This window comes from Micrasema longulum, unplaced genomic scaffold, assembly GCF_059751315.1.
Source record: "Micrasema longulum isolate JH-2025_06_02 unplaced genomic scaffold, ASM5975131v1 h1tg000557l, whole genome shotgun sequence".
Taxonomy (NCBI): Eukaryota; Metazoa; Arthropoda; class Insecta; order Trichoptera; family Brachycentridae; genus Micrasema; species Micrasema longulum.
In genome coordinates, this window is record NW_028277753.1 from 614,235 (window position 1) to 636,494 (window position 22,260).

The 22,260-nt window shown below is 31.6% G+C and overlaps 1 protein-coding gene across 1 annotated transcript in view; it reads right to left on the bottom strand.

Moving 5' to 3' along the window:
- The window catches only part of Cad96Ca (tyrosine kinase receptor Cad96Ca), a 70,821-nt gene that overhangs the window by 25,497 nt on the left and 23,064 nt on the right, over positions 1-22,260 (bottom strand). The window contains exon 4 of the mRNA XM_088228030.1: positions 10,173-10,308. Coding sequence (XP_088084156.1) covers positions 10,173-10,308 — 136 coding nt within the window. The remainder of the gene's footprint in view (positions 1-10,172; positions 10,309-22,260) is intronic.

Genomic DNA, 22,260 nt, shown 5'->3' on the forward strand with positions numbered 1-22,260 from the left:
TTAAAGCCCGACGTCTTTGTTTATGATATTTGCGTGTATGAGTATTTCAATTGCCTCTTTTATTATTCGTGCACTGTAATTACTGGGCTTATATTAAATTTTTGGTTCCAGACACCGGGCATTTTTTCGGCTTCAAACCGAAAATTTTACCCCAGTTATCAAAGTGCATGACAATTAAAAGAGGCAATTAAAATACGCAACGGGCTTCAATTAAACTCAACAACTCAATTAAATTCCAACACTACACACTATAAAAACGAATAGAAATGTGCCGACTGCCGACTGCGACACGGTACAAATAACTAAAATTAAAAACATACTTTTTTCTACAAAACCCTCAGTTTACCCTGAAGATGGCTACTGCAATAGTAGCGTCGAAACAAATCCAACACACACGGTATCACCTAAAAAATGAACATATTGGTTGTGAATAAAGTTTTTACTATCATAATTACAATTTTTATTAAATATGTTAATAAAGTGTGTCCCACATAATTACTCAAATTAAAAAGTAAATTGTTACCTGAATACGTGTTCAGTAATACCCACGGTAAAAATAAAATTCATTGCTATCGTACGAGGAGAGGTGAATGACTTAAAAGCCCAAAATCAAGAATCATGGTAACTTAGAACATTATGTACCATAAAGGACCAATATTTTTTAATGAATTTCCGAACAAGATTGGGGAGTCTGGGTCCATCGCATCGTTTAGTGGGATGGCGATGGTTTTTGTTAAAAAATAAATATTCATAATAGTAGCTAGTGTCCTTAAAGTGAGTCTCAATTAATAACATTAGAAAATAATGAAGAAATTAATATTCGTTTTCTTGTACAACTTTCTTCAGAATGCAGATTTAAGTTTGCACAGAGGAATTCCTTAGATGTTGATCCAGGATCTTTCAATCTTCTAACCAAGGAACTTCAAAATATGAAATCACTGGTACAGTTTAATTCATTTCAATTCAATTTCAATTTATTTATTTTAAATATAACATTTACATTACAAAAATATATTCAATACGTACATATTATAAAAAAATTAAAAAAATACACGAAAGAGACTCATGTCAAAGTAGTCGAAGAATCCTGCTCCGGAAAACCCCTTCGGATACATGGAACAGATCAATATCTAGAGCGATGTTGTTCAGCATAGCGGTAGCCCTTTCAACAGGCATAACCATAGGCAGGTTGGTCCTGAATATCGGAATATGAAACAATCTATGCTGACGCTGTCTTATGTAATTATCAGGAACATACAAACCAATGTTCATCATAATTTCAGAATTATCGATCATACCGCGCAACAATCGATAAAAATGTGTAGTCAAATACATATTCCTTCTAGTCTCTAAACTGTTGAAGCCAAGCATACCCTGGAGAAACTCGGTCGGGTAGAGCCAAGGATAATACCCGCACTCTCTCATGTAGAGATATCTCAGAAACTTCTTTTGGATTTTCTCTATCATAAGAGAGTACTTCAGTTCATGTGGCCCCCAAATCATCGACCACTCTCGAGTCTACTTCGCACCAAGGAGTTGTAAAGAGTTCTCAGTACGCGGGTATTTTCGAAAACCCTGGCAGTACGCAGAACAAATCTTTAAAGTAGGTTTGAGATCTTGGATTAGCATAGAAGGAACAGATAGACACATTCATGAAAAAAAAAATGTATACTGCAAATAAATCATGTTTTCGTAATATCAGCATATGTTAATTTGGTCTTTCTTTTCTTTTCATGGTCATGTCATACCATATTTATATGCTATAAATTTTTTAACGTCTTTATGGTCATTTTATCTTAAAGCTTAATTTTAAGATGTAATTTTCTAAATGGCATTTTTGTAATTATATTTTTTTGTAAATAATAAATGTTTGGAAAAGTAAAGAAAACTGAATTATTTAAATTACATTATATTACTTACAGACAAAACTTCCAGTTCCGCGTAGACCTCCTGCTTTATAAATACATTTGGAATCAGTTCAGTTTTTTTAATGATTTAATTTTCATCTAATTGATGCTACATATTTAAATTAAGTATACTCTTACATTAAACTGTATATGTAAGTACGGTACAAAGTATTGTATTTTTCAACATCATTTTATTTGCTTATTCATTGAATGAGCTATGTCATATTTTTTAGTATCGTTTATTTTATATTAATTTATTAACAGTTCATTGTTTATCTTTTCGTTTTTTTTCTCAATGTACCATTTACAATTGAACGTAGTTATGCGAAACTGAGTTATATAAAACTGAAATAATGGCACGTTTGTGAAAATAGTGAATTATCAAATCTACACAACAGTTGGAATGTTTTTTACTTTGACAAACGATAAACAATAAATATATTAGTTTTTTTTATTTTACAAATGAGAATTTTGTTACGTATTTGACCAGTTTTAATGATTTTTTAAGTACCGTAAGATTTTTCTAGTACTATGGGTGTTTTATGCAAATTGAGAAATGCCATTTTGTGATCAACACTATTTTTAGAAGATGATTATTACAGTTTTTTGTATAAAAGCGCCCTGGCTGTTTTCAGCTGAATCACTTCACTTCATTACACCCGATTACGTAAATATCTCATTTTTTCAAAATTGTGGACTGGCTGCTTTCTGTATAACTACGTTCAATCATTATTCCTTCATTTTCTCTAACTCGTGGAATGCCCACGCAGCTCAATTGTGAAATCGTCTACCTGTTTACCTTCTGATCTCTGTTTAAATCATGCCTGAAGCAACACCTCCTTTATCTAGCTCAATATATCCTCTTTTTACTTTACATTTTTCCCTTTTCCTATTAAAAAATAAAATATCCATATTAATTCATTTCCAAACACGTATTTCTGGTTTTATTATTTTAATATTCTTTACGCGCATATGCACGTTTTGAAACTAAAATTATATAAATCAGTCATTTTATTATTATATTTATTATTATAGAATAAGCTCGTTAATGTACAAATATGTATTCACAAGAAATAAAAAAAATTAACTTTAAAATTGAAAAAGTTAATTTTGACGAAAAAACGCAAAAGATGCCGCGTTTATTAATTAAATAATTGAGTATGTATTTTTATTCCAATGTAAAAAAAATTATGTAAAAATCTATATTTAAATAGTAAACTAAGTCTTATAATACGCTTCTTTGTTGGTTTTATTTGAAATACTAACCATGATCCACATAATGAAGAACGCATAAGTTTCTTTAGTACGATAATGAGCATTTTCCAGCCAACGTATTACTAATAAGGTTGTGTACAATTAATCTGTACGGTTTGCGAGAAATAATAAAATAGTTAATTGCTTCAAATGGTTTCTGCATAATATATTCATGATTTTATCATAATATAACTCGTATTTAATATAGATTTACACAAGCTATTTTTAAATGGAGATACAGATGCTTAGAATATGGAAGTCCGGGTATTTGGATTGAACGTGTTGAGTGATTACTTCACATGCTGTATAAAATTCACCAATCTGCCTAAAATTCCATGTTCACGTATGCCACTTTTTGAAATTTGAAATTTAATATTCGCACGCGTGTTGATCTACTCTATAGAAAAAACAAGCTACATCTATTTAAGTAAATGGGATAAATTTCTTGTGTATCGAAAATTTGCTTTTTTCCAAAAAAGGTGTCGCTAGTTTTCTCTATACCTTTATTTTCTATAGTTGACCAACGCGCATGAGAATTCAATATTCAAACTAAGCATTAATAGAAAATCAAAAAATGTCTTACGTAGATATGGAAGTGGATTGTGTTTAAAGGGGATCACGTCTTTACACAGTATTTAATGAGACTTATCCCATCCGATGACAGATCCTAAGTTTTGTTAATGTCTAGACTTTTTAATTCTCAACAGTTTCATCATTATTTAAAAAGCATTGCGTTTTGTCCTAGGTTTGATTCCTGGTGGATTGGACGTTAAATATTGCTTTCAAAGGTGTTTAAAACTGCAATATTGCATTGTTACTGGACTGACACCTAAAATGCAAGACCGTTAACGTTACGTTTACCATTCACTACAATAAGAGTACTCATATAGCGCCGTATGCACCACTGGGTGCTAAAGAAGAAATAAAAAAATATAAATCTGGTGGCCTCCATGGTGTAGTGATCAAGACGCTTGACTCACACACGGAAGGTTCCAGGTTAAATTCCTGGCGAGAACGCAAATATTAAATATGATTTTTCTCAAGCCTGGGTGTTCTGTGATGTAATTCATTACTGTAATTGGGCCTCTTGGCGTGTTGTGGTGCAACATAAAACACAAAAATATCAAAATATAATATGACAGTAGAATTAAAATACGAGTTCTCATCATATTATCATAAAAATATAATAAATAACGAATACATGAAACATATTTTGTAAATATTTTATACAGCACATTAAATTTTATAAAAATTTTCCATATTGTTTTTATTAATACTATAAATTATTTTTATTTTTATACTGCCTTTATTAAATTGAACGTTTTTTCAAATATTATTATTTTAACTATCGTTTATGCATAGACCTGGAAGTTATTTTTGAAGCTAAACTAAAATTTCATGCACACATAGAAAAAATGCGTGCAAAATGTTGGGATTCGACAGCTTAAGTATTCTTGAATACTCGTTTTCTTAGGCTTCTTTATAACTCATTGGTGCGAAGCAAATTCAAGTGTGGATCTCTAATCTGGGTGCTCCACAAGTTAAAATGCTCTGTCATGGTGGAGATGGTTCAGAAGATTTCTGAAGTATCTTTACTTAAGGGAGTACGGATAGTATCCGTGGTTGCACCCGTCAGACTTCATACTGGGAAAGCTCAGCTACGGTAGTTTAGAAAAAATAAGAAATGAATGTTTGCTTTTGAATTTTTTCCAATTGATCCATGATATTACTGTCATTTTATGTGTAATAGAGAGTGTTTTTCTTTAAATTTTCAATAATTACCTTAGACATGGGTGGTTTAAGCTGTTGCAGGATCAGAACTGTTGCCAACGGTCATCCCAGTAGGAAGAACAATCTATTCACTCAACTCGCATTTCTTCTCATATTGACATATTTTATGTTACTAAAAGATTCAGAAAAAATAGCTTCCTTTTGCTCTAATTACTGGGTATATTTATATGACTTTTTTTCCACATTTAGTTGTATTTTTCTTTTCGCCTTGGACATATTTTTGTAATAAAGGTATATAGACGTATTAAATAGATAAATGGAAAATTGAAATTTATGGCCATAATTATTAATGAATACATACACAGTACCCGGTAGTTAAAAAAGTACATTAGACTTCAGAAAAAGACTCCCGTAATATAGATAAATGAAAAAAAAAGACGTTCTACAAAGCCAAAGATAGCCAATTAGACTGGCAGTTTTTTTTTAAGCCTGCTATATTTTATTGAATGCTGAGAACTGTACCTACATATTTTTAAAGATAAGCATATTATTTTTTGTTTAATTATGTAAAATAATTACTTAAACAAATCAAGCTATTTAAATTACTTATTTTTCATATTTCCTTTTAAAAAAAATTCCAATTAGTTGATTTATATAGCTTCTAGTTCGGTATTTTGGCTACTTGAATTATTCAATAATGTGTATAAATTCAATAAGAACCGCGTTAGAGCGTCGGCATCGCGACGCCCGAAGGATTTAATAAATAATGGCCCGTTGAAAAACAATATCCGTCTAGTAATTGCATTTCAGGATGCCATCTGTCGTTGAAACGATAAAATCGGAAATGTTTTTTGGTGTGTATCAAAATATTTTTCACATATTGTTTGAAAAAAAAGAGTTTTTTTTGATGATATATTTTATTTATTATTTTAAGAGAACACCAAACAAATATGCAAATGTTTGAATCAAATTATATAAGTTCAGTTCGTAAATTTAAAGTTCTGTTCGCCAAAAACAAAATGTTGAACAGAATGGTGATAACAGTATAGAAATTAACGCATCACTAATATTTGGATATCGGTATTGTGTTGATGGTCAGAAAAAATGTAATAAAAACGCATCACAACAGGCCAGAAAGCCCAATTATACATAGTAGTGAATCACATCATATGCTTGAGAAAAATTTCATTTACTTTTCATGTTCTTACTGAGAATCAAACCTGGAACCTTCCATGTATGAGTCAAGCATCCGAACAACTACACAATAAAGGCCGTCGTAGGTGTTTATAGAGACCATACGAATTTATCCGATTTTTGACAATTCAGACTGATATGGCATGTTACCTGCTCACAGAATGAAATTTGTAACATTTAAAAACAGATTTCTAATGGCTTTTTTAAAGTTAAAAGTTTTTTCATTTTTAAAGTGGGCAATAACACCGTCTTGTGGACGCTGAAGCCGTCGGGGAGGCGGTAGAAAGTCTAAAAAAAATTGAAGGCGTTGAGACGGTTTTAGAGAGGTGATGGCTGATAAAAAAAAGGCTTTCAACATGTACAAATTGGTCCCGGCCGGTTTGGCATTTTTTCATGTATTGGTTTCTTCCCCCTCCCCCCATGACAACAACAAATGCTTTATGATAAGCTTTGAAATATAATCTCTGAAAATAATTTCCATTCTCAAAGTAGGTGGAAAGTGGTGGGTGAAAGTTTGAGAACCTAACCTGTGTCTAAGAGCAGCTATACTCAACCTGAGGCCCGCCAAGCTTTTATGTACGGCCCGAAACGCATATATTATCAATAAAATTATTCCCTGAAAATGTTTTTTGCTGCTGTTCACGTTAATCGCATAATCGTATCTTTGTTTATCATCCTATCCCAAAATGAAGTATGCAAAAAACGTATACAGAAATCGACGTACCTAATCATACCTTCATAAAGTATTGATAGTGGCATGTAGCAATTATAATGAACCCAATTTATTTAAAATAATGAAAAGAAAATCTCAGTGTTAAAAATACAATATTTTTTAAATTAACGCTTGGATACAGCTTGTCCACTACATACCGCACACCGCATATGAGAACATAAGTCCTTGGCGGTGCCTACATACACGAAAAATTTGCTCGTTGCCAAACAAAAAAAGCTGCCTGAAGGAACTCTGTGTAATCTGGTAGCCTTGGTATCTTTCACTGAAAGAAGGTAATCTAGTAGTTCACAGTTTGTTCTTCATTGTATTGAGAAAAAAGGTAAGCGAATTTTCACTGAGTGGGATTGAATTGATTGGACATGATCAATTCGCCGAAATGATTATAAAACTTTTAAAAGGCCTTGAAATTATTTTTGGAAGCCCCCTGATCTGTATATCCGACAGGACCTATAACAGGGCCACGGAAAGTATATACGTAATTTTGAGTTTTATGTTTCTCGTTATTGTATTTTGTTGTAAAGCATAGACATGCGCATTGCATTGATTGGATGGAACCAATGCCTCCATAAAAATTCGACAGTTACACAATCAGTATCTTTTTATTTTTTATGTAATATAATCAGCTTTAAGTTAACTAATAATTTAAATAACTACAACAAATATTTTTTAATTAGTTTGTGGTTTTGATCGCGATATTAGATGGGTTTGATGCTCATGCGACAACTCTCCACACAGCCTTCTGACTGCGCAGTTATACACGGACTGGTGTAAAATATGCGCTCAATCTAATTCTGTAATATGGAACTGCGTAAGTGTTTTAGTTCCTTTAAGGCGGTCTTTCAGTAATGAATTTCACAAACGTATGCGCATGATATCTTTAACATATTCTATCTTAAAATTGTAATACCTAAATAAAAATGTTGATTTTCAATTGTTTACCGTTTATTGACTTATATATCTATTCTAAATAAGTATTTTTCTAACTTCTTCTAATTTTAAGATTATTTTAATACAACTTATACGCAAAAATGTACTCCTTTTCTCCACTGCAATACATGTATGTATTATTATGTATCCTCATATATTTTCTACTAATATGTAATGATTTTTTAAATGTTTTTTTTATTTAATTTTTATCTTTCTTTTTCTTCTTAATTCATTTTAATTTTTGCTCCTTTCTTTGTGTAAATGCATTTATGTCTTCATATTTAAAAATGCACTTCTGTTCTTTCCACTTTTATACTAATATGTAAGGATGATATTTTTGTTATTTTTCTTTTTCTTCTAAAAATCATTTATATATTTTTTGCTACTTCTTTGTAAAATGCATGTCTGTCTTAATTTGTATATATGTATGTAAAACATGTTAAAGCCTAAAAGGCGTTTAAATAAATAAATAAAATAAAATAAATAAAAATAAAATATTTGGAACCAATTCTAACATTCTAAATTCAGGTTTACTTTTCATATATTAGGACGGTTTTATAATAAATTTAGCACTTACATCGGTTGATAATATGGAATTATAATATAAAACTATATATTGCACTCTTTTACTCTGAAATCATAAGATAAACGTACGCTGCTGTTTATGTTTAAGCTGGTATTGGTTAGTTTGCTGATAATCGATAAGTATGACTATCATTTTATAGTTTCTTTTAATATTTTATATTATTATATTTCAATAATGTTTGAGCATGTCCAAATGCTTGCGACTGGCTGCATTTCCTCCCTAGGGAGTTATTTATATTTAAATTTATTTCAACAGAGAGGAAAAACATTTTGAGAAGGGAATATGGAAGTCTAGGCATTTACAGGGCTTATGACCTGTCATGGCTGGTTTACGTGGCCACTTTACACACTGTGTAACATTCACCATTCTGCCCATATTTGACACATCCACATTTCCTCAACTCTTCCATCTGTTGACTTTTGTAAAGTAAAATAAATAAAAGTTGTTATATTTGTTAATTTATCAAGTAGTGGTCGAGAAATGTCGAGATCCGTGATGTGTGTAAGACTGAGACATGCATTATCGACAGAATCAAGAAAGGGGTGCTGCGTTGGTTTGGACATGTAGAGCGAATGGACAGCGAAAGAACGGCTAAAAGGATCTACGATGCTAATGTTGATGGATGCAGAAAACGAGGAAGACCGAAAAAGACATGGCACGATCAAGTCCATCAAATACTTGAAGATGGACATGTCAAAAGTAGGAATAATCGGCGTGCGTGCATTTGAAGATGTATGAATGTAGAGGAAGTGAGGTCTGTATGCCAATATAGGGTGATATGGCGTTCTATCATCTCTGCCTACCCCTACAGTAAAACAGTGTGATGGTTTGTTTTTTTGTTTGTGTTATCAAGTAGTGGCGGCCTTATCTTGAATTAAACGGGTTATTACAAATACTGTTTTTCTATATATGTTTTTTTTTTATAAGTATAATGTTGCGGCCTACGTATCTTAGTAAACATATATATGTGGCCTGAAGAAAAAAACTAATGAATATGGCTGGTTTAGGGACTGCTGGATTGAAAAAGATATGTTTGATGAACGGTGCTTAAAAACACGTAGAATAAAGATTTTGATGAAAAGCGATAGTGAAAACATGACATTATTTAATTTTTTGAAACAAATTCCCCTTTCTTGAAAACCTTATTATAAATTCGGCTTATTATGGATAGCGTTTTTTTTTATTAAAAAAACCTCTTAAATAAGTATAAATAATAAAAAATTACAAAAAAATATGTTAGCAATACACTTTTTTTATCAATACGCCTAAGTATATTTTATGGTTCTTAACAAACTTACACAAATAGAAAGTTCCAGACTAGAAATAAAATGTTTAAAGTAATGTAACTTTTTCGTTAAAAAAACTACTTGATGTCGATCCAAATGAAAATATTATTTGACTATAGTTAAATGATTAAAACCCCATCAATGCATAGGGCAATGCATTAGGACTCCAATTGTAGCATATGTGGATAATTTTTATTACATGCAAGGTAAGGTAATCAGTCTTACGCGTCAGGTACCAGCCCTGGAACAACAAATCGTTGCAGAGTATAACCACTGTGTATACCAATATTTTACATGCAACCTGCCAGAAATTAAACCTCGGACCTCAATCATGGTGGGTTATTGAGTCGACCATACAGTCTACATTACTGGCGGGCTGAATTCCGCTCGATTTTATAAATAAAATTTTTTATAGAAGTCATCGAGTCTAAAACAATTTGTTTCACTGTAATGTTCCGGTTTTATTTCAGATATATAGTATAAATCACGCCAAATAATCGTAAATATTATTAATTATTGTTAGAATCCTTTCATTTTACATGTTGTTGACTCACCATCAATATCAGTGGCTTCACACCTCCATACTTGACCAAAAGCACCTTCTCCGAGGATATCGAAGACTTTCAGATGGTGACGAGGGAACTCCCACCTATCTGGCGGAGGCTTGGTATCCGCTATGCCTGATGAAATCTGGAAACAAAAAAAATATAAATATGTTTATTTAATTTCAGTTTTTTTTTTACAAAAAAGTTTAAATTTTTTTAGTTGGTGAACACAAAATATGTATTTCTCTGTAATTGTGCACCAATTTTAGTGTTTATCCATTATTGTAGTTGTTATAAATTGCGCATTGTAGTTATTCTGCTCTCATAGAGACATTTTGGATATTGACACTTTCAAAAGTGTGTACTTTGCTCTGTTTTAATCCACTGTAACCATTTGAATAGTTGGCTGGAGGGTTTTCCGGCATCCGTCTTAAAGTCTCTCATAATTTACAGAAATTATTATTAATAATAATAATATTCCGGCGCCCATCAACATATTCGTCAGAACAGTTGTTCCAATGCATGAAGGGGCTGGGTATGACACAGCTGTACCTAAAAGAAGCTCTTACACACATCTGGTCAAACAATAAGAACATATCTCAGCAAAATGTTCGTATGAAGTTTTCCCAGAGCACGAATTATGTCACACCCAAAACCCTTACAACCTTTGCTGAGTTACATATCTCCTTTATCGCACCCAAAGTTTTTAATATTTTGGAAAACCGTATTTAGCTCACAAGGATTAAAATAATTTTCCAGAGAGGAGTTAAGGAATTGATTTTCTTTTCCGGAACGGATTTAAGTGGGAAACTCCTAAATGGTTTTTCAAATCTATGATCTCCTTTATTTTTCCTTGCTTGTTTTTTATTAAATGTAAACCAAATGTTTCAGTTTTCTTTTTACCATATTGATGTGACATTCTTATTATTAGTGGTTGAAGTCAGTGCTATGCAGGCGCCTGACATCACTACGACCTGTAAAGGTCTATTGTGAAGGGTCCCCGTGAATAGTTCTCAGCCTTCAAACCCAGGTCTATAAAGAACCTGTCTACTGTGTGGAAGGCGAGAGTTTACATTTTGCTAAATCTCCCCCACCAAGCCCTGATCCGTGAAATATCGGGCTATTAGGAAGGGGGTAACCTCTTTAACACCCTTATTTTTAACCAGTGGTCCCCCGAGGATGACGCTCCTTTTATGTTGTAAAGCATCACATTCACATATAATGCGTATAGGTGTTTCCTAACCGGTACTGCAGAACGAACATCTAGATATTTCGGAAAGCTTCTCTTTAGCAAGGTGTTTGTTCAATATGCAGTGCCCTGTAAGGGCTTTAGTGATAACTTTTACTTGATTTCAGCTGAGCTTTATTAGGTCAAAAGCAAAACTTTGCGAGTACCCTTTATCAGTTCATTTGCATGGTGCTGACCAGCTGACTGATGTGACATATATATATTCATTGTTTTAAATTATTATTATATTTCTGATCCCATAAAACGTTTGTGGTTATATAGTCCTATGTCTGTGTCAACTAATTATTCGTTACAACTCAACACAAGGCCTTTGATCCCATGGAATTGGTACTTATCTCCCAAAAAATGTGCAATAAACCGTTTGTAAGTAAATAAATCAATATCTATTAAGACTTTTATCATTAGAGTAAAAAATATTTTTTTTGTATTTATTTTTTGCACCACAACAGGCCAGGAGGCCCAATTACAGTGGTAAATTACATCACAGGACACTCAGGCTTGAGAAAAATCACGATTATTTTTTTTCTGTTCTCACCGGGAGTCGAATCCGGAACCTTCCGTGTGTGAGTCAAGCGTCTTGACCACTACACTATGGAGGCCATTAACATTTTATTCCAGTAAAAATGTTAAATGGTTGAGAGCCTAATTCACAGTATAAATATTGAATTGTATTTTCATAAATAATACGGAAAAAACTTATTTACTAAAAAATATTGTTAACAGTGTGTAGAGTGGCCACTTAAACCAGCCAATGACAGGTCATCAGCCAGGTGAATTACACATTTCCTTCTCTAAAGTGCTGTCCATCTTTGTTGTAATACCTGTTTTTTTTTAATTGACACAAGTCAAAATAGGCAAATGGTAAGAAAGAAAAAAATAATCGATTTTTACCGAAAAAAATAATTTCAATATGATAATAAAATGAAATAACAAAAAAAATAATAAGACGCTACGACTTAAAAATAATTTTCTTGTTACGGTCTCAGCATTGGAGCATTTTTATAGCCAATTCGTGAACAAGGGCATGTGGATTTACCCTCTCGTTATTATATATTTTATTATGAGGATATCTATATTCGCTGGTTTCTAAAGAAATGTTCCCTTTTTTACTTCAAAATCATGTCTTTTAAGGTACCTAGAGAGAGGTTGTTTGTTATGTTGCACCTGAGCACTAATAATGGCACAAGTTGAAAATTGACATTTATGATGTGAATATGTAGAAATTTTTTGAATATAAATTTTCTATCCACAAAAGTAATAGCCTAATTCCAAAAAAATTAAATTATATAGGCTGAAAAGGAAAAATTGTAATGATCACTATTCGATCATTTAAAAAAAACACTGGTGCAATGATCATTAAATAGTATAAGATGATTATTTATAGATGACGCAAATGTGTAAATTTTAGGTAATGCGTTTGTTTTTCGAAAATACTTAATTTAATTTTAATTAATTTTTCGTAGTTTTTTATTTTATTTTATTTTATTCCAGTAAAATGGCGATATAGTGCAGAGCCGATTCTACCATTTAACATGAACATAATTAAAAATTCAAACAAAAATATAACAATAAATATAAATATAACAATAAACATAAATATAAACATTAAATAAAATGTTATATTTGCAACACTTATGGTGGTCTTAGCATATCGCGTCATCGCTCGAACAACGGTGAATGGATCCACCCTGCAATGGCTTGGAAAATTTCGTTATTAGAGCCTTTCAGGCGTTCCCATAGGCTCCAGGCTCTTTGGCGAAGTAGGGCAGCGAAGGTGTTTATTCGTCCAGCTGTAAACGTTTCAGAGGCACTGCAGTACCTAGGCAATCCGAATAATTGTCTGTATTAATTGTTATACGTGACCTTTAATTTATTCCATGCTGCTTGCGTATAGTTGTTCCATAGTTCCGCTGTATACATGGGCGTCAAATACCAACGATGTTTTAAGTAAGTCAAAAAGATTTTGGACAAACTGGATTTACACCCAAGCGAGTTATTAAGATACATGAATTGTCATTGGCCAGTTTAAGTGGCCAGTGTATACATTGTGTTACATTCACCATTCTGCCTTTATTCCTTAGATTCTTCAATCTGTTGATGTTTGTGAAGTTAATAAGCCGAAACCTTAGGTGATGCGGATAAGATTAATCTGACTAACAGTTCCCAAGAAAATTGACGATTCTTAGCTACAAAAATTTGGACAAACTCTTGAACATTAATTCATTGCACGTTAATCTTACAACAATACTATTGATTTATTCCACTTTATAAATCCTTAAGTAAGAATATGATAAAATGATCGTTATTTCTTCATATTCATTCATAATGTCAGAAATAGCAATGGAATAATTTCTAATTTTCAGAACAACAAAGCTAATCAAAATCTTTTCACATATTACAGATTAAATAATAATTATTTTAGCTTGAGCTTCGCTGAAAATATTAATACGCTCTGTTTCGACTCGGGGGTATAACGAATATAAAAATAATATTTTATCGTCTAAAATACATTAATAGTTTTATAACCATTTGCATAATTTTCATAACCTAAAGGCAAAACAACGAACGTTTTGTAAAAAAAATATTATTTATTGAATATTTGAATTACATTTAAAGAAAATATAAATCTTGGCTTAACGTTATGTAGATAAAAGATTTTGTACGCACAATAAAAACAGAAGAATTTCGGATTTCTTTAATGAAATGTATTATTTTGTTTGTTTGTTTTAACATTTACAAATTTAATTCAAGTTTATTTCTGCCTAGTAAAAAAAACTACTCTTAATAAGTATGCATGTACAATTTTGTCCAAATGTATTAGACACCCTCTAAATATTAAAAAAAAAATGACAACTGAGAAGGAGAACATTATAGAAAACAAAATGTGGATATGTACGCATTTCCAGAGCTTATGACCTGTTATTGGCTGGTTTAAGTGTCAATTTTAGAAATTTATTTTGCACTCACGATTTTTCCTATTTTTGAACATCAATATTTTTTTCATTCTTCCAGCTATTGATTTTAGCGAAGGTAAAGAGCTAAAACTTGTATTACTAATATACAAAGCAACGCCTGAAAACATAGGGCAAACTCAAAACACAATTTTGACTAATGATATTTGGACGAACTTAAAACCTATGCACCCCTTGGTGCGGATAGGAATGATGATGATTGTACATCTGTAGACGTATGATTATTTGTTAAATGGCAGAGCAAGTTGGAATGTAAATACCTATATTCTTCTTAAACACAGACAGACCCCGCGGTGCAGTCGGTCAGACGGCCAACTGTGAATTATTCCAAGAAAGGTTTTTTCTCAATTGGTCTGGGTGTTTTCCATAACTTCTTTCCATATCCTTTATTAACCACCTGCTGACAAACCTCTTAAATAGAGACTTAGAGGGTTATTCTTTAAAATATGTAAAAATATACTATATATCGTGGTTTTACAAGCAAAAGTGACCATTTGGAAAAATGACAAAATTGAGATTATTGACTTTTTAACATCGAATTAGAATATAATGCTTGACTGGTAAAAATATCAAGTCAATCCGACACTCCAAAAAACTTTAGTTTTAAAATATGTTACCATTTGATAGAAGCTCACAGATTTTTGTCAAGTAAAACTTACCAACACACATAGTCACTTTTATTAGTAAATTTAAGATCCAAAGAATTGACCAAGTAACAGTCAGTCAATTTTACTTATCGGTCGATGTCACCAGTGGAGAGTTGGTTAGAGTTATTAGTTAGTAGTTAGTAAGTTAGTTTACGTTTTGTATTTGACAGATATGGTTTTTTTTATGAAAAGTTAATTAAGTAAATTTATTCTTTATATTATTACGTAACACTTTTTAATTATTTGTTCCTTTTCATTTATTTTATATTTCTGTGTTTATTTTACTTTTATAAATGTTAAAAATTCCCAAAAACATAATTTATAGTTACAAAACAAAATACTAGCTCCCTCAATGAATGAAACAAAATTGATTATCTGCAAAATTTCATGGCAAATTTTACAGACAAAATTGACTAAGTTTTTCATTTTTGAAATTTATTTTAAAGTGATAATGTTTTTGAAATACGTTGATAATTTACATTAAAGTTGAAAATGACGTACATATAATGTAGAATTACCAATAACCTACTTGAAAAATTTGATCTTTGAGAAGCAACTGAACTCTAGAAAAACACTAAAATGGCTCTCCTGAACATGATTGATTTTGTTACTTGGTCAATTTTTCTTGTATGCCCATGGTATAAAGTATTCAATTTAGTAAAAAAAATTATTAGGTTGTAGTCCCATTGCAGATTTACAGATAAGAGGCTTGAGGTTCGATCCCCAGTCGACCCTTTACTTAATTTTAATTTTCTAATAGTGGGTTTTCTACAGCTCGTTGAAAATGAACCTAAAAAATTGAAATGTTTGAGTAAATCATAAAAAAGATAAAATAAAAAAGATTATATTTTTTTAAACACTGTTTTGCTCAGATCAAGTAAAAAATCATTACGCTTTCATCACGAACCGGTAATCTTAAGGAGACCGGAGAGTCAGCAAACTCGATAAGTAAAAGAAGCGATTTAGATTAACAAATATTTTGACAACATAGACAGAGACGCTGGGATGCGATTAAATCATCATGGTGCCCTTAAGATAATAAAGAACCGACATAAAAGCGTAGACTGTGAAACGACAGAGATTTCAGATAAACAAGCTGCATAAAGCCACGACTACGACACGGTATAAATTCTAGGTAGGTACGTACGTATACATTACAACTTTGTTTAACCAAACTTCAATCATCCGGATAGCCAAATATCCAGAGCGTTATCAGAAAATGAAAAATAAAGGAGAAATTTTTAATTTCAATTTAATTGTCCAATTATTAACTTTGCTAGACATTGTTAAGTAAGTTGTTAATGTGATTCCAATTAGCCCTTTTATTATATTTAAAACAATTAAATATGGCACCAATACTATGAACACAAATAATATTAATTCTGATAATTGATGCAATCCAAAACGTCAAAGAGTCTGCAAACGACACACTGCATAATAACGCAGAAAAATACACTGCGCATCTGAAATGCCGTGAAAATTTTCGAAACATAAGACTTCATTAAAAAATACATCAACCATGCTATCTTTTAAACACACGTGATGTCCGTCGAGTGCGCTTCTAACAACATTGCTTACCAGTATGGTGAGTAACGTAATACGCGCCGTTTGTTCCATAGGGCGTAAAACGTTCTGGTTTCAGATAATTCAAAATATACGTACTTTAAACCATTGTAGAGAACTTATCCGACGTCTCACGGAAAAATAATAACACCGTCATAACCTTAAATTCTTACGTATTTATATTTGATTATAAAAAAGGGGAAAAGCCATATTGACTTCTTAAATCCTAGAAAATCCTAAATGTGTTTTATCTATAACAAGACATTTATGACGTTTTTTATTATATTAAAAATATTTTCTTGTGATGTCTAGTTCCAATCAAAAAAGGATTTTGATTGACGAGCTCAAATCGCACTTTGCCCATTTTCCCACCGATCGCAATCCATTGAAATCCTTAATATTATAGATCTTAAAGCAAAGGCATGGAAACGACACATGTTGGCAGACAGGATGACAGAGGAAATAAGACTTTTATGTTATAATTTTCTTCTCATATTTTTTTATTGACAAACACGACCATGCGATACGAGATGAAATTTCCTTATCATAAAAATGGTAAAAACGATATGTTTTTGAGGGACTTAGTATTTTTTTGAATGAAAATTAAGATTTACCTTCTCATAAACATCGTAAACATTTAAATTTTAAGGGCCATTTGCAAAAATCGTTTTTATTAATATATTTAAAACGAATTAATTAAGGTTTTACTTTCATTTAACAAAGCAATTTTAAATTCACATTCTGTTCATAGGAATAGTATTTATTTATTTTTATTTGAGAAAAAATAACAGTTTTCACATACTTTGTATACAGAAAATAAGAATATATATAAATGAAAATTGTGAAAACAGTCAATATATGTTTTCCACTGTGGTGTGGGCTATTGATCAGTACATTATTGGTATTTAAAAAAAGCAATAGAGAAATGTTAGGCACTTAAAAGTTGCAAATAAAATAAAAATACATATATTTAAATATAGTAATAAAAATAAAGTTAATAGAAACAAGATAAATTTAAATTTAAAGAAAAGAAAAAAGTTAAATAGAATAAAGGTAAAAGGTTCAAAATATAATAAACATACGAGTAAATACATAATTACTGACATCGTATAACTAAATGGGTGTACTATCTATAAATAATCTTCTAAATTTCATATAGGAGAGATAAAAAATGTCTGCGTGACCATTGAAGAGAACAGTGTTATAATAATAACATGCTCTAAAAAAAATGAAAATATTTTTCACATCTTTTGAAAAGTTTGTCTTTTTGTTTGTTTTGTCTGGTAGTTTATTGAATAATTTTAGTCCCCAGTTTATTAGTCTCGATTATTCTTGTATCATTTTAGAATATTGTACGTGATATTGTTCGATATTCTTGTATTGTGCCGTGTTTATTACAATTGTTTTCAAGTTTTAGTTCTTTGTCTAAAATGACATGAGTAACTTATTTATGAATAAATTTAAATAATTCCAGATCAGTTACATTACAGTAGTCAGATAGTAAAAGGGACAATCCGTATTTAAAACTACCTTGGTTAAAATCTACAACCTAAAATATTTTTAGGTTTTGTACATTTTTTAATAGTTCTCTACGTTTTTAAACAATATCTCTTTTTTGTCTTTGTGTGGTTACTGAAGAATTTAAAAACTGTTTAAAAATCGAAAAAATTCCCATGGTTTTTTCTGCCATTTGATTACCGATCGAATTGTTAAGATTTTTAAAGAATTCTTTAGTTGGTGTTTGATGAAAGAGATCATATAGCAACTTCAATATTTCATTTTGCTGGCATTGGCCGAGAAGAAAAGCCTTTTACTTTGGTCACATATTCCGTAAAGAGAAATATGCCCTTCTCCAACTTAATGAAAGGAAAGATAGAAAGCAGGCAGGGTATGGAACGGAAAAGAGCATAATGGCTCAGAAATCTCAGACAGTGGTTCGGTGTGCCGGACGCAGCGGCGTTGATTAGACCTACCTAGAATTGTGATGTATTCAGAATGATGGACGCCAACCTCTGGTAGCAGCGACAAAAGAAGAAGAAGGCATTGTAGTGACAGTTTATGTCATTTTGGTTTCATTTTTCCATTGTTGTGGCAAAACAAATAACTCATTATTTAAAAATTTAAACCAAATTGTGGTATGGCGGGGTTTAGACTGAGGTTTGTGACTGAGGACTGTTTGAGAACAGCTGATTCGTAAGTCCGCGTCACCGATACCAAACCTTGAAAATATACCACAGTTGTTGCATAAAATCGAGTGGAGATAAATTCACTTTAAATTTTATGTTTGATGCGTTCGTCAACTATATATTGGTTTAAAGGTGGTTTTACGCTTCAATATTTCATTGTTGCTAGACTCCCACCTGTAGCGTCAAACTAATGATCGTGATACCCTACATTTGCTTTAACTCTTTAAAGACTGTGGTTAATAATTCATTTGCGCGCGGAGATGTAACATCGTGTAACCACTTGTAAAAGAGGGAATGTTCTAAAGTTCAGACATTTGTAAAAAAAAACCTGCAGACATACTGTTTCATAATTTTTATCCCATAATTTATGCAAATAAACATATAATTTACCCCTGTTATAGCAAAATAAATGAAAAATCATAATTACGCCGCTCATATTAGGCGCACGCGTACTCTATCACTGTCATCAACCGACTGAAGACTGAATATGTTTTACACAACACCCGCCAAAGAACAGCGTCTCTCTCTTCCTTGTTATGAGTTCTATCTTCGTGTTATCTTTTATGCAGATATGTTGCTGAATTAGCGGACATTTATTATTTGCGTAGCAAGGATAAGTATTTTTTGTATTTACATCCAGTGCAGTTATACAAGTTTTACCTTTCCATTTGAAGATTACAAAAAATACGAGTTCATCATTTCAAAAAATAAGAAAGACATATCAAGTCTTGTGTCCTTTGTTGACTAGTGTGACATCACAGCCACACAAAGGTTAAACCCTACGAACCATCGGGTGTGGGTGCTGGTATAATAATAATAAAAAGCAATCAAACATTATATGTGTCGTCAGTTCAAGACAATCGTCCAGGGTTCCGGTTATATTACACAAACAAAACGGTGTCCTTCATCCGCCCGTAACTCGTGTCCGTTCTCGTAAACGGATTTAATTTACTCATATAATAAGTTTTTTATTTTAATAGATACAAAAAAATAATACACTTCCAAAAAGTATACGGGATTTAACAAATTATTCCCATTATTATAGGGAAGTAAAAAGGTTTTTTATATTTATTTAGGTATATAACTAGAGTAAACACGAGCGTTCGAAATGTAATATTTCAACCTGCGGCCAGTTGGCATATGTTTAATAGAAGGGACTTTCATCTGTTGCGAGCATTATTTAATGACTTTTGATTTTTTTTCTCCTCGCAATTACTAAAATGCCTATAAATGCCCACATATCAATCTGGAAAAGACAGAAAAAGCGAGGGTTTAACCTTTCACCGGTAAGTAATGTTTTTATCTTAATCAATTATGCTTAAAATCGCTATGTTTATGTTGAAAAACGTTTTATAATTATATATTACCAGTATTTATTAGTCGTAAGCTATCTCCTGTCTCTGTCTTGCTCAGTTAGTCGGGCGTATAGTGAAACGATAAACATAAACAAAGGTGACGCGCATGCGGAAGGGAGCGACATACTGAATAGAATTTACAGTAAACCAATGTAAACATACTGCGCTTTTTACTGTATCACTTTTTTAGCTAGTCAAAGTCGACGTGACACGACGTGACGATAATAGCTCCCTTTGCTGGGCATTCCCTTTCCTTTGAGAACGACTATTTAGCTCGGATTTGTATGGAGTGTCATCTCTATAATATTATATCTCAATGTAAATAGGTAAAAATTTATGGTCACCCAGTATTATATACTTATTTTGCAACAACAATAATTTCTTTTGGTAAAAGCGCTATGAACCGTGTGAAATATTATTTGTGTTTTTACGTATTTTTAAATAAATAAAAAAAACACCTGAAATATATTCCTCCAGTAAGGAATAAAGTTAAACCAACTTATGTATTAGTGTTAACATAAGTTGAGTCCGCTTCTTTTCAATTTAAAAAATGAGCACTAATAGTATAACAAAATGGTAGAGGTTATTAACGTCACCCAAAAGATAATTTTCTGCTCTCCAAGATAGCGTCTTAGCGTTGCATATTTAATGTATTTGATTACGAGCCTTCAAATTAAAATGTCGAGTAGACGAATAGAAGCATTTTCGATACCTTCTTCTGTTTGCGTTTAATAGAGGATATAAAACTGCCGATGCTGCTCGAGGTATTTGTGCAGTGTACGGTTATGAGTAGGGCTACGAGTTGTCGACTAATTTTTGTATTTTTTGTGCCCTCTTTTTTTTAAATTAGTTTATTGTGTCTTCAAATAGTACAAATATAATACATAAATGTCTTAATATAAATTTATATCTAATAATCATAAATTATTTCATCTTGTTCTTTTTATTTGGAAAAAACGGTCGCATCTTGTGTTAACACCCAATAAATTTACATATCTATGAAGTACGAGTACTTATCATTCAAGGCCTCGTGGTGTAATCGTTAGCGCGTTTACCTGCGAAGCAAGAGGTCTCAGGTTCGATTGCTGACATGATTCATTTAAAATATTTATTTAAAAGGGTGTTTTAACACCAGAATATTTCAAAGTCCCTGGACATTGATACATGAAGCGTAAAACTGATCAGCTTATCTACGTGTAATAAAAAAAATATCAATATTCGCTGCGATTGGTGTACCGATGCAGTGCCCTATGCATCATTAGGTGTGGAAAGGGAATAATGAATGATGAATGACTTACTTTTGGCCATTACCTATTATTGATAGATCAATTTAATATTTAATAAGGTTTTTCAAATACATTACTTAATTATTTAAGTGAAATTTCTTTTGTGTTATTTTTTAACTTTCAATCGAAGAATCTTTTTTTAGATATTTTAAGTGAGATTTCACAATTTGTTTTTGCTGTAAAGAATGAAACGTTGCATTCAAATAAAACCAACTTCGTTTATGCTACGGATTTTAAACTGAAAGCCTTTTCAGAGCCTGAAAATCATCCGGTATTCAAAAGGTAAAAGCTTTATTTATAGATTGTGAAAAAACATACCGCTGAGCAAAGTACAAAAGCGTTATGATGCAGATTTCTTCGCCAGAACGGATTGGATTTGAAAAGACTTTCAGACAGTAAGCGATATTAAATGAAGGTGGGTATTATACGTGCATTTGCTACCGAAGCCAATATGGTAGGAAATCGATTTTCTTTGACTTAAGAAGCTGTCATGAAGTAGGCAGGCGAATAAAACCCTGAAATACTTAAGAAATGTGAGTAAAAAGACGTATTTAATTTTTTAATACAGTAGTTTTTTTAAGGTAAGGTTCTCAAAATTATGTAAATTAGAGGTAAGCGTCCTTGGTTAAAATAAATAACAGTAACTTTTCAAGGTTCGACAACCGAGAAGGTTTGTAGATAATATTTTTAAAATTATGTTCTCTTGACTCAGTAAAGACATTTGAGAATTGTTTAAAAATAACGATAGAGACGTTTTAAAGCAGAGTGAAACAATTGAAAAATATGTTAATTTTCAGAAAAAAAGTATTTGAACCTTTATGTAAAATAGTGGAAAATAT